Source organism: Mirounga leonina, unplaced genomic scaffold, assembly GCF_011800145.1.
Source record: "Mirounga leonina isolate KUSES-001 unplaced genomic scaffold, KU_Mleo_1.0 Mir_98, whole genome shotgun sequence".
Taxonomy (NCBI): domain Eukaryota; kingdom Metazoa; phylum Chordata; class Mammalia; order Carnivora; family Phocidae; genus Mirounga; species Mirounga leonina.
In genome coordinates this window covers 6,459,054-6,472,128 of record NW_023270921.1, presented here as the reverse complement: position 1 = coordinate 6,472,128, position 13,075 = coordinate 6,459,054, and the positions used below count along the sequence as shown (strand labels likewise).

Here is a 13,075-nt window from a genome sequence, read left to right as displayed (position 1 = left end):
AATCTTTTACTAGAGGTCGTATCACTCAAACTTCTTCCCCAATCCTCCTGTAAAAGCTCTCTGCAAAACCTCGTGCCTCACTGGTTTGTAAAGTCCTCCTTTCTGTCATCTTTCCCCCTCCCCTCGCCGCCGCGGTGGCACAGTCCAAACTCAGGAATAAATCGAATTCCTCCGCGTGTACGGATCTGGCCGGACTCTCAATATGGCGGCTCCCACAACGAGATACAGCGCCTGGGAGCCGCCATCTTGCCTCTTGAACAAAGCCGCCGAGGGTGCAGAGTGGGCCAAACCGCCCAGTACGGAACAGCGCAGGCTCAGGAGCCCCGCGCTGCGCTCTCCCAGACAGGAAGCGGGAGAGTTCGCCAGTATGGCTGTGACAGCCGTCCCGGCTAACGCGGTGATGGGCGTTTCGGGACCGGATAACAGAGCCGCAAGTCGGAAGGCGGCTGTGTGCGGTGAGTCCGTTAGATTGGTAACAGGAGGCAAGGGGTCTTTGAGGGTCAGTGATTGGAGGTTTATGACGTCAGCGGTGGGGAGGTTTGTGGGATTAGTGTTGGGTTTATTTGGGAGTCAGGGTTGGAGTGAGGTATGAGGTTAGTAATTGGGGCATGACGTGTCAGTGATGGGGTTGCCTGTGGGATCAGAAATGGCGTGTAGGGGCCTGACTGGGGTCAGTGATTTAGGGGACTCTGGAGAATCAGTGATTGGGGAGGAGGCTTGGACTAAATGACCGGGACATCCACGTCGTGGTCAGTGATATGATGGTCATGGGGGAGTTCTGTGAGTGTGTCATTGCCAGGCCCGAGGATTCAGAAATTTGGAGGGAACAATAATCGGATCAGACAGTCATGATGATCAGCCCCAATTTACTGGGAAAGACTTTTACATACATTTAAAATTTCCACAGGTTTTAGGCAACCCTTGAGTTCTTAAAGTTAGACGCCCTTCTCAGTTCACCATTGCACCCTGAGCCTGGTGCCTCCCCACCCCCCATGATCATTTTAAAACAAGACCGAACAAATAAAAAAGGATGGATTATTACCAAAAGTGTGACTTTCTGCCTTTTTCTAAGCTTATTGAAATAATTTTATATTTTATTCAAGAAACACTGAGCACCTGCTGGGTACCCAGACATGAGCATTACTATTTTGGTTGTTTCCTTCCAGATCAGTTTTGACAACGCCTGGAATACTCCATATAAAACAGTCTCCGTGTCATGGGAGCATTCAGTTCCTCTGAATCAGTTCAGTCTTGTCTGCATGACTCCTCCTGGGACTGAGAAAAATTGACCAGGTATATACCTTCCTGCATTGTAGTATATTCTCTTGTACGAGTGCTTCCAACCTATCACCATTTTTATACACAGATGACTGCACTGTTGAAAATCTGCAATTACAGTTTAAACAGAAAACATCTTAAAATTAACATTTTGGTCCATGAATATTGATTGGCAGGAGAATTTGCTGAGTTGACGGAAAATATAAACGCTCTCTTGGGAGATCATTGAATTCAGCTACTGATTCTTTCTGGGGAATAAGGGAACACATTTCTCAGTTTTCCATTTGGTCATGGCCATTCTTAGTGCTAGGGAAGTCCATCTGCAGTTAATTTTTATATAAATCTATTTATGTTTATTGCCTTATAAAAATATTCTACAAATAGAATTACTGGTTCATAGGGGAACAATAAGCTCTTAGTGAGTCAATATGAAACATATCTATACAATTAAATCGCCTTGACCAAGTTCTTTATCATCATAGTGTAGTCACAAGAGGACTTCCTTCACCTAGTGCTTCCTGACCCTTCTGCAAGGACCAAACAGCCTTATCCCTGGTTGTCCCATCATCCACCTGACGTCTAGTGGTGAATGTTTCTGGATTGGTGAATGTGGAAGCTGCAGACTGGGTCTGGTCTGTGAAAATGTCCTTCTGATCACCAGTTTTGCTCTTTCAGGCTTCTGCCCTGTTGGAAGAAAGCAGAAAATGATGAAGTCCCAGGTGAGTTGCTTTTACTTTTTTTTTTTTTTTTTAAGATTTTATTTATTTATTTGACAGAGACCAGAGACAGCGGGAGCAGTAACACAAGCAGGGGGAGTGGGAGAGGGAGAAGCAGGCTTCCTGCTGAGCCGGGAGCCCGATGTGGGACTTGATCCCAGGACCCTGGGATCATGACCTGAGCCGAAGGCAGTCGCTTAACCAACTGAGCCACCCAGGCGCCCTGCTTTTACTTTTAATTTTTAAAATTTCCTCTTTCATTTTCTGTCCAGTCAAATGGGGAAGTACAGATAGCTACAATTTGGAGTAGGGAAAAGGTAACCAAAATAAATATCAAGACCTAGAAAGAGTTCTAGGTAACATGTGGATAACCTGGCCTGAAAACATTTTTAAAAACGGATGTACCAATTTTTCTGATCTTCTTGCAAACATTATCAGTTATGCAGTCCTCTAAAGAGAAAACAGATACATTTCTCATGGAAAGAAATTATTTCTTGCCATGTAAGACTAAAACAGATTTCCATTCTGGGTCTTTCTCTAGATGGTGGAGTGTATACAGTGTTCTTACCAACACTCCTGTGGTAAATGCAACAGATTTCTTATAGCTATATCGTACAATGATCTCTTTTAGAGGGAAGGTATCATAATGTCATAGCTAAACGCCTTGAACCTTATTCTTCAGAGCTGGGCGCATCAAACTACCGCCTGTAGGCGAAATCCAGTTGTCTGTTTTTATGAACAGTTTATTGGCAGCGCAGCTGAACTGTTTGTTCATGTATTGTTGTCTATGGCTGTTTTCCTGCCACAATGGCATTGTTGGGTAAGTCAACAGAGACCGTATGGCCTGCAATGCTGAAAATATAAACTTTACGGGAAAAGTTTGTTAGGTTTCTGGTTTAGAGGACCTTATTGATTACAGAGGCTTCCTATTGTCCAATTTTATCTACTGATAAAATCTATAACACAGGATAGGTACATTTTGAATGGTCTTCCAAAATCTATTTTCTTCCCAAAGGGCAGTTCTTAAATTATAATTATCTGGCAAAGCTTTGTAGAGCACAGGCCCCTGATGTTCCATACCCTTCATTTGATTTCAGATTATGTAGGATCACTGTCCAACTCAAGGCCAGTTTCTTCTCTGTGCTTCCATTTTTAACAGTCTACATTACTTTTTCTCCCTGCCAACATTGGCTATATACATGGTATATAAGTTTTAAACTATATAAACGATAAAAATTTCAAAACTGAGACTCATTTTAACTTAAACTCTCTTCCTCCTGAGATTATCAGTGTTCACCATTTGTTTGTAATCTTCCAAACCTTTTCAATATGAGTATAACTGATTAAGTGTGTACACGTGAAAGTACAGATGTATAAGAGTGTCTCTTTATTGTGTTTTTCTTTTGGAAAAATAATGTTACGTAAATATTCTGTGCTGCAGCTTTTTTTTTTTTTTTTTTTAGATTTTACTTGTTTATTTGCTAGAGAGAGAGAGAGAGTGACAGTACAAGCGGCGGGGGGGGGGGGGGGGGGTGGCAGGTAGAGGGAGAAGCAGGCTCCCTGCCGAGCAAGGAGCCCGATGTGGGACTTGATCCCAGGACCCGGGGATCATGACCTGAGCCGAAGGCAGACGCTTAACCAACTGAGCCACCCAGGCATCCCTGCAACTTGTTTTTTAATTTTACTGTCCCATGTAAAGATTTTTGACTACCTTCCCGTGCCAGTACCTAGATTTCTTTATTATCTTAGCAGATGCATAATATTTCTTTGCAACCTGGTTGACCTGGGACTATTTTCTTATCTTTATAATGGAGATTAGAATCCTCATAGGGTTGTTGTGAGAGTTAAGCGAATAAAAACCATGCTTGGAACTGTATCTGGGGATGGTTTGTTCTGTATTAAGTGTTAGTTATTGTTATTGTTACTATTATTATTATATCATCATCACTGTTAATTGTCAAATCTAGAAATCTCATGTGTATTTTACAGTAGAGCTTAACAAGTGAGTTCTATTGTGAAAAGATGGGGTCGTTTTCTTCTGGATGTCAGTAGCTTTGGAGTTGTGCGGTCCAGCACGGAGCCACCAGCCACATGTGATTACTAAACATTTGAAATTGGTTAGTCTGAATTGAGATGTGCCGTAAGTGTAAAATACATACTGAGTTTAGAAGATATAGTTCCAAAAAGCTCACTAATAATTTTTAAAGACTGGTACACTTTGAAATGATATTTTGGATGAATTGGGATATATATATTTGAAAATTAGTTTTTGATTATGGCTACTGGAAAGTTTAAAATTACCTATCTGGTTAGTCTTATATTTCTGTTAGAGCAGCTTTAGAGAAGGAAAATGGATTTATTATTAGCTTAATGAATCCAACTACCAGGGCTAATTAACTGATTATATGCCTCTTCCTGTAAGAAGAGGGATTTGTATTTTTTCCATAGTGTCCAGAAGTGAAGTCATGTTTGCACACATGTCTATTCTTACTTTCTCTTTCTAACACCTGCTCTCCATCTCTTCCATTCTCCCAGTCACCCAAGCCACAAAAAAGTGTAGATGATAAAAGTACAATTTCCCACTGATTATGTACTGTATTTTTCTCACAGTTAACAAAATCTATACATACTTAGTATATTGAAGCATTTGAGTATATATTTTTTTAAGATTTTATTTATTTGAGAGAGAGAGCATGCACAAGTGTGGGGGGGAGCAGAGGGAGAGGGAGCAGGAGAAGCAGACTCCCCGCTGAGCAGGGTGCCCCATGCAGGGCTTCATCCCAGGACCCTGAGATCAGGACCTGAGCCAAAGGCAGACACTTAACCGACTGAGCCACCCAGGCACCCGAAGTATTTGAGTATAATTAATAAAGCAAAATCCGAATGTTAGAATTACATCTATTAATCTTCCTGTCAGAATAGATTTTCTCTACATTCCACATATTTTTTTTTCCTCATGTCACTGTTATTCAGATCAAAAGAATATAACTGCTTAATGCACAAACTATTTTTAATTAAATGTGAACTTGATTTTATTCTCTATAATCATCATTCATTCCTTTTTAGCAAACATTTGTTGAGTACCTAATGTGTGTCATATGCACTGGCTGGCTGTGGAGTATCTCAAGATTTAGGTATGTTTTTTTTTCTGGGAGGAATGCAGAGAAAAATTAGGTAAACAGATATGGAAACCAGCATTGACAAATAAAAGCTCTGTAAGAGACATGGGAGCAAAGAACTGTTAAAGCAGAGATGGGGAGCAACTTAGAAAGAACCAGCTTTCTAAGGAAGTAGAAAATAGGCTCAAAGGATTATTAAATCATGAGGGAAGTAGGATAAAGATGGGAAGTATTTGCAAAAGTAGAAAGAGCAGAGTGGTTTTAGGAAGGCTAAGAATTTGAAGAAAACTAAAATATAGGGTGTTTCACGGGAAGTTTGACTAAGGGTGTTATTAAAACAATAAGATGCAAAAGATCTTGTTTACAATATCAAGGAGACAGTGTGGAGTGCAGGGGTCAAGAACTCAAGCTATCCATTCAGAATACATGCTTTTAAATCTGCGAGTTAATCATATATTCAATGTATAACCTCTGGCAAGTAGTTACTTAACCACTTTAATCCTCTGTTTTCTCATATGTAAAATGAGGAGATTGATAAGGCTGTTTAAGGGACAAACTAAATACCTGGCAGCTTGATGGTGTGAATGTGGATGAGAGGCACCTTAAGACTGAGATCACGTAGATGAGACTGATTGTATATGCAATATATAAAATTGTATATTAGGGTCCACCCTAATGACCTCATAGAATTACCTCTGCAATGACCCTGTTCCCAAATAAAGTCACATTCTGAGAAATTGGTGGTTAGTACTTTAACATATGAATTTTAAAGGGCTACAGCTCTACCTTGAACATATGGATTCGACATTATTCTTTTCCTGTTGGCTAACCAGTTGTTTCAATATTATTCTTTGAGTAATCTGTCTTCCTCTCAGTTATTTGAATGCTGCCCTTATCATTTATTAAATTACCATTTTCATCAAGTAGGCCTTTTAATTTACCTCTACTGTTTTCCTGATCTGTTTCTGGCTCTTCTTGTAAAGACAGGATTTTGTATTCTTTCTGCCAAATACCATGATATGATATAAAAGTAGGTGTAGTACAATTTTGTATACTGCAATAGAAATGATGAGAATGATCACTTCAGATTGAACAGGAATATACTGTTACAGGGCTTAGTATCATTCAAGGATGTGGCTGTGGATTTTACCCAAGAGGAGTGGCAGCAACTGGACCCTGCTCAGAGGACCCTGTACAGAGATGTGATGCTGGAGAACTTCAGCCACCTGGTCTCAATGGGTAAGGATGGCTTCCCTGCATAACTCAGACTTGTCCATCCAAGTTCCTTTCCTTATCAGGTGCTATGGTTGGTAGTTCCTGACATATATAATGACTTTTATGATCTTCAGACCTTCCCAAATGGAGGTCATTGTTTTTGCTGAGGGCCACCTGGATTGCTTTATTGTAGCCCTCCTGAAACTACACCTTCACTTTTTCCTTCACTGCAGTCAATCCCAATTCCTGTGATTTCCATTTAATAGGATATCCAGTTTCCAAACCAGATGTCATCTCTAAGTTGGAACAAGGAGAAGATCCATGGATCATAAAGAGAGACATACCAAATTGGATCTTACCAGATGAAAATCAGGCAGATGGGAGACAAGGGAAGTAAAATATCAGTTTGTTTTGTTTTCTTAATTGATGCCTGAGGTTTATGTTCTGTCCTTACTGAAATCTCTTATTCTTTGTCCCTGTGCTGAGAATTTAGTAGGCATTCAACAAATAATTAAATAGTTGTAAGCTTTTAGAAGGGGGAGCTATTTCTTACTGATCTTCTTTCTCTCTGCGTATGTGTATATTTTTAACACCTTTTATGAGAGGCAATAGAAAGGCAAATTCCTCCCAAGAACATAGGTTGTACTTCAGATGGTAAGACCTCCAGGTACATGGCTCTACACAATTATATGTCAAATATAGTTACTGTTTTAAAAGTTCAGAGAAAATGAGAGTCTAAAGATACAACAATTTGAAAGGCGTTTTTCAGAGCATGCAGCTGTAGCTGCTTTGAAAGATATATGAAGTGTTGATGATGCTGAAGGAGGAGGCTAAAGGGAGACTGGTGGGGAGAGAGTATATGAACAAAACCTTGAAGTTAGAGAATTAAAGCTTTTCTGGGAGAACTTTGCTAGTTTTACTTGGGACATATAGGAGGTATTAATGACAAGTAGTGGAATATAAGCTTGGGTTTTAGGTGTGAATCTGATACTGAATCCATAGCAGGATCTTGGACTTTTCTGTTGTTTGTGTTAGTTTTTAATTAGGAAAGTAGACTAAGGAGAGTTAAAGTATTTTGAGTGCAGAGGGACCTTGTTTCTGTGGCTAGCGGTGGCAGGATAATAGTAGTTAAGTATATATATAGGAAATGGTTTGTAAGATAAATGAATTCAAAAGGTGAAAAAGGTTTCCATTCAGAAAGCAGGGAAAATGGAAAGATTCTAGAAGAATAATCCAAGATTCAGAGTGATAATAACGCAGATACTTTTCTGTCTCCGTCAGTTCTAATTTTTTCCATGAATTTTTCTCTTTAACATCCTTTTCCATCCATTCATCTGATCATACTCTATGCTGTACTGGCCTACGAGATGGCTTGTCCCCATCCCTGTGTTCTGAGTTCATCAACTACATTGAATAGTCATTTGTTCTGTTCTTCTGCATTCTGTTAATTGTTCTTTACAGTTGTTTTATTTTATCTTTCTTTCTTTTAGACAGGAAAAGTAACCTTGACAACCCCAAATCATGTATTTTGGGGTCTGTTTCCTTCCGTAATAATATCCTGAAAGGAGTCACAAAGGATGGTTCATTGTACTCCATCTTAAAAGTCTGTCAAGATGGTGGCCAGCTACAGAGATGTCAGGAAAACCAAGACAAGCTTTTCAGGCAAGTAACAGTCATTAACAACAAAACAGTGACTGTGGAGTCAGGCCATAAATATAATGTGTTGGGAAAAATATTTCACGATTGCATAGAGCCAGATACTTTAAGACAAAGATCCCATAACTATGATGTATTTAAAAAGAACTTGAAATATAATATTGACCTACGTAGTTGTAATAAGAGCAATTCAAGAAAAAGCCCTGATGAGAGTTTTGGATGTGGAAAATCATCTAGCCATGGTGCATCTGATTCTAATCTTGAGAAAATTCACAATGGAGTAATGCCCTGTAATAATAATCAGTGTGGAAACATTTTTAGTAGTAAACAATCCCTTATTCAGTATCAGAATGTTGAAACTAAGGAGAAAACCTGTGTATGTATTACGTGTGGAAAAGCCTTTGCTAAGAAGTCACAGCTCATTGTACATCAACGAATTCATACTGGAAAGAAACCATATGATTGTGGTGCATGTGGGAAAGCCTTCAGTGAGAAGTTTCATCTCATCGTACATCAGAGAACTCATACTGGGGAGAAACCTTATGAATGTTCTGAATGTGGAAAAGCCTTCTCTCAAAAATCTTCCCTCATTATACATCAGAGAGTTCACACTGGGGAAAAACCATATGAATGCAGTGAATGTGGGAAAGCCTTCTCCCAGAAATCACCCCTCATTATACATCAGAGAATTCACACTGGAGAGAAACCTTATGAATGTAGAGAGTGTGGGAAGGCCTTCTCCCAGAAGTCACAGCTGATTATACATCATAGAGCTCATACTGGAGAGAAGCCATATGAATGTACTGAATGTGGGAAAGCCTTCTGTGAGAAGTCCCACCTCATTATCCATAAAAGAATTCACACTGGGGAGAAACCGTACAAATGTGCTCAATGCGAGGAAGCCTTCAGCAGGAAGACAGAACTCATTACACATCAGTTAATTCATACCGGGGAGAAACCTTATGAATGTACTGAATGTGGGAAGACCTTCTCCCGGAAGTCACAGCTCATCATACATCAGAGAACGCATACTGGAGAGAAACCCTATAAATGCAGTGAATGCGGAAAAGCCTTCTGTCAGAAATCACATCTCATTGGACATCAGAGAATTCACACAGGAGAAAAACCTTATGTATGCAGTGAATGTGGGAAAGCCTTCTCTCAGAAGTCCCACCTTCCAGGGCATCAGCGCGTTCATACAGGAGAGAAACCTTACGTATGTGCTGAATGTGGAAAGGCCTTTTCCCAGAAGTCAGACCTTGTTTTACATCAGAGAATTCATACTGGGGAGAGACCCTATCGGTGTGCTGTATGTGGGAAAGCATTCATTCAAAAGTCACAACTCACTGTACACCAGAGAATTCATAACAGTGGTAAAATCATAATGAACTGAACACAGAAAAGCCTTCTGAGTATTAGCTCAAGCCTTAATAAGTACTAGGAACCTGACTGATTTGATATTTATGGGACATCTTTATAGATAAAATTTTACAAGAGAATTCGTGTCTTTAGTGTGGTGATACCTAGCTCAGCAAAGATGATGGAAAATAATCATAAATGAAGAACATTTCCAACATGGTGTATAAAACTTTTAAAGTTATGGTCCGTAGAACAAATTATGTATATAGAATATTGTCAAGTTACATATTCTTTATTATACTACATTAACAATAACCAGACATTGTGAAATTGCTAATATTAGCTTGACATAATTTTGGCCATACAGTAATTCCCAATAAAGGACATGAGGAAAGCTTGAGTAAAAAGAAAAAGAAAATCAACTCCTAGAAACTACATTATAAGGAGGGGCTTAGCATGACCCCTAAAGATATATGTAAAATTCTTGTACAAAGATGGAAAGATAGGTGGATCAGATTCAATACAGGTGATGTTTATGCATTTTCCCATCTCAAGCATATAAGTTGACCTGTCTCTCTGGAAGGATCCTGGACCTTGAAATCAATGCACCTTGACTAGATCTCCCATTTATTCTTCCTCACTGAGAGTTTGGTATTGTGGAAATGCTTTGGTACTGAGCCAGATGGTCTTGTGTTTTAATCCTGGCTCAGCTACTCACAGATTGTGTGACTTCAAGCAAACCTGCTTAACCCATCTGAATATTTTCTCTTATCATTAAAAAAATGTAGAGCACATTTTCAGTTTATATTAGTTCTTTTTATCTTTCTCTTTATCCTCCTGCAACTGGATGCTAAGACTAATGTGTAAAAACTACATCTAAACTTGCTTTGCATTCCAGACACTCTGCTTTTGATATCCCATTCCCATGCCTGTTCATTTTACTGTCTTTGACCCTGGTAGCCTTGACTCTTGGTATGTTAAAGTGACATTTTATTATGCTTTTATTATTTTTTACATACATTTATATAAACTGGTGATTACACATAAAGACCCTGTCTAATGTCTCTCCAGTTCTTTTCTGACTCCCGCCCTCCCCACAACTGTTATCCCTGGGAACAAAGGACACTTGCAGAGCAAAACTCTTGGGATGAGAAATTATGCCTGCCACAGATTTGAGAACTTGGTATCTCTAAAATATCTCTTGCTCTCTTTCCTGTGGTTCTGCCTATTCCTCCATGAGCACCCTTGTTTGTGGTGCCCGCAGAAGGGCAATGCTTGGCAAGAATGAGGGTGTCTGTATACTTCTGTTCACATAGTTCTTCATATAGTTCCCACTTCATTCCTTCACATTTCCTGCCCACCTGATCCTCTTCCTGAAGGGCTGAACTGTCTCTTATGAAAAGATGGGGACCCTGTGGGTAAGAACCTCTGCAGGGGAGAGGGCATGCCTAACATGGATGTGGGAAATTCCTAGTTTGTGTGGATAAGTTCTTGACTTCATTATGAACAGTGAGCTGAGAACACTGACATCAGATATAAATTGACCATTCAGACCTGGGAAAGAAGGCCTAGGAGTACAGATTTTGGGTTGAGCTACTCTGACATTTTCTCATGGAAGATGTCTCAACTGATCCTTATGAAGGCATGAGAAGGACCAAAAAATGAATAAATAAAATAGAATAATTTTGCGAACACACAGAAATTTAGTGAAGAGTGAGTTTTTTTTTTTTTTTTTTTAAGATTTTATTTATTTGAGAGAGAGAATGAGAGAGAGCACATGAGAGGGGGAAGGGTCAGAGGGAGAAGCAGACTCCCCGCCGAGCAGGGAGCCTGATGCAGGACTCGATCCAGGAACTCCAGGATCATGACCTGAGCCGAAGGCAGTTACTTAATCAACTGAGCCACCCAGGCACCCGACTAAGAGTGAGTTCTATATAGTGACAGCTATGGAACTAATGTAGATATAACAAAGATTCATAATTCCTACTTTACAGGCCTTCCATTTGGTTTCCCACTGTCACAAACCTCCAGCCAACCTTGTTGATCTGATGATGGACTTCTATAAGCATCCCAATTTAGACTTAGCACCTACTAATTTAAGACTTCACTTCTTTTTTGAGCCTTTTATCAGAGGAGCTAATCAGTGCAATGCAGCAAGAATAGGAAAATAGGCATAAGGATTAGAAAGGAAAAAGTAATATGGACATTGTAGATTATGCAATTGTGTATAAGAAAAGCAAAAATAGACTGATTAAATATTAGAAATAAAGGAGTTTAGTTGCTTTATACAGTTTCAATATTGAAAAATAAACTAATTCTACATGTGAGCAGGAGAGTGAATTTTTTTTTTTAAGATTTTATTTATTTATTTGACAGAGACACAGCGAGAGGGAACACAAGCAGTGGGGAGTGGGAGGGGAAGAAGCAGGCTTCCCATGGAAGCAGGGAGCCAGAAGCAGGGCTTGATCCCAGGGCCCTGGGATCATGACCTGAGCCAAAGGCAGACGCTTAACAACTGAGCCACCCAGGTGCCCTGCAGCAGAGTGAAAATTTAAAGATACCATTTACATTAGCATCAAAAATAAGGACCACCTGAAATAAATCTAATCATGTAGTGTAGGACCACTATATAGAAAATTATAAAACATTACTGAATAAATTAAACAAGGCTTAAATAAATTGAGGGATTTATCAAGTTTTTTGGCTGAAAGGCTCAATATTAAAGATGCCTATTTTCCCCCAAAGTGATTTATACACTGGGGAGATGAGGAAAGAAATTGAAATCCAAAGGAATAAGCCCATTCATAAATATAGAGTTAGCTTATTTTATTGAGCAACAACAAAATACCATATAGCATGCAGGTAACCAGCAACTGGCTACAAATTTCTGTGAGGATTTTTAGCTCTATTATATGGCATTGAAGCTACGGTTGTTATGAATCATCCTACTGTTAGTAAATGGCATATACTCCATTTTTATCACTAGTTAACTGAGCTTGCTCTGATGTCCTGTTATGCTTAATTCTGTATCAGGCTTATTCTGATCATCTATTCTTCATAATTTTAACAGTACCTCTTCCTATGGTTGCCCACAGCACTGGATGTAGCACATATGATTATTCATATCCTTTGGCATCCCTCAATAAAGATCAATTTCCCACAATATTCAATGCATTTCATATCAAAACCCCAGTAAGCTTTCTTTTTTTGGAAATTTTACAATTTAATTATAAAATCACATATGGAGATGTTAAAAGGCAAGAATAGCCAAGATACTTTTGAAGAGCAAACTTGGAGAATTTACCAAAGACTTCCCGGAAACTAATAATAAGACAATGTGGTATTGCACATGGGTAGTCAAATAGACCAATGGTAAGAGAATCCAGAAACAGATAGTTACCTGTAGATTCTTGAGTTATGACAAAGGTGGCAATGTAGAATAGCAGGAGAAAAGTAGTACTTCAGTAAATGTTTCTGGCTCAGTTATCCATACAGGTAAAACAAAAAATGAAAACTTAAATTACTGCATACTGCTCACAAAATCGGTTCCACCTAAACCTGTAATAGAAGGAAAAGTATTACAACAAGTATAGATCAGGCAAGAAGAAAGCCTGAAAATATCTAAGCATCCAACTCAATAGGTTAGAATAAAAACATTGTGAAATACACTCCAAGAAAGTAAAAAAGAAAGTGATAAAAAGAAGATGAAAAATAGAGGGGGAAAAAAACATA

At 39.1% G+C, this 13,075-nt stretch overlaps 1 protein-coding gene across 3 annotated transcripts; it reads left to right on the top strand.

The window, feature by feature from the left end:
* Positions 1–278: 278 nt before the first annotated feature.
* LOC118006668 (zinc finger protein 300) lies at positions 279–9,737 on the top strand. Of its 3 annotated transcripts, XM_034999400.1 has the most exons (7): positions 279–455; positions 1,167–1,293; positions 1,954–1,997; positions 5,061–5,128; positions 6,226–6,352; positions 6,595–6,717; positions 7,819–9,737. In XM_034999400.1, the coding sequence occupies exons 5-7, from the start codon at positions 6,319–6,321 to the stop codon at positions 9,375–9,377; spliced, it is 1,716 nt and encodes a 571-aa protein (XP_034855291.1). In that variant the 5' UTR covers positions 279–455; positions 1,167–1,293; positions 1,954–1,997; positions 5,061–5,128; positions 6,226–6,318; the 3' UTR covers positions 9,378–9,737. The 3 variants fall into 3 exon arrangements, with proteins under 3 accessions (XP_034855291.1, XP_034855290.1, XP_034855292.1); XM_034999399.1 differs by lacking the exon at positions 5,061–5,128 and having other exon boundaries at positions 284–455; XM_034999401.1 differs by lacking the exons at positions 279–455; positions 1,167–1,293; positions 5,061–5,128 and having other exon boundaries at positions 1,956–1,997; positions 6,210–6,352.
* Positions 9,738–13,075: the final 3,338 nt, after the last annotated feature.

Bases quoted from the DNA above. Each gene is read 5' to 3' on its own strand.
- LOC118006668 (XM_034999399.1), top strand. The intron at 6,353-6,594 runs GTAAGGATGGCT...TCCATTTAATAG, and splicing joins CAGCCACCTGGTCTCAATGG to GATATCCAGTTTCCAAACCA. The intron at 6,718-7,818 runs GGAAGTAAAATA...TCTTTCTTTTAG, and splicing joins TCAGGCAGATGGGAGACAAG to ACAGGAAAAGTAACCTTGAC.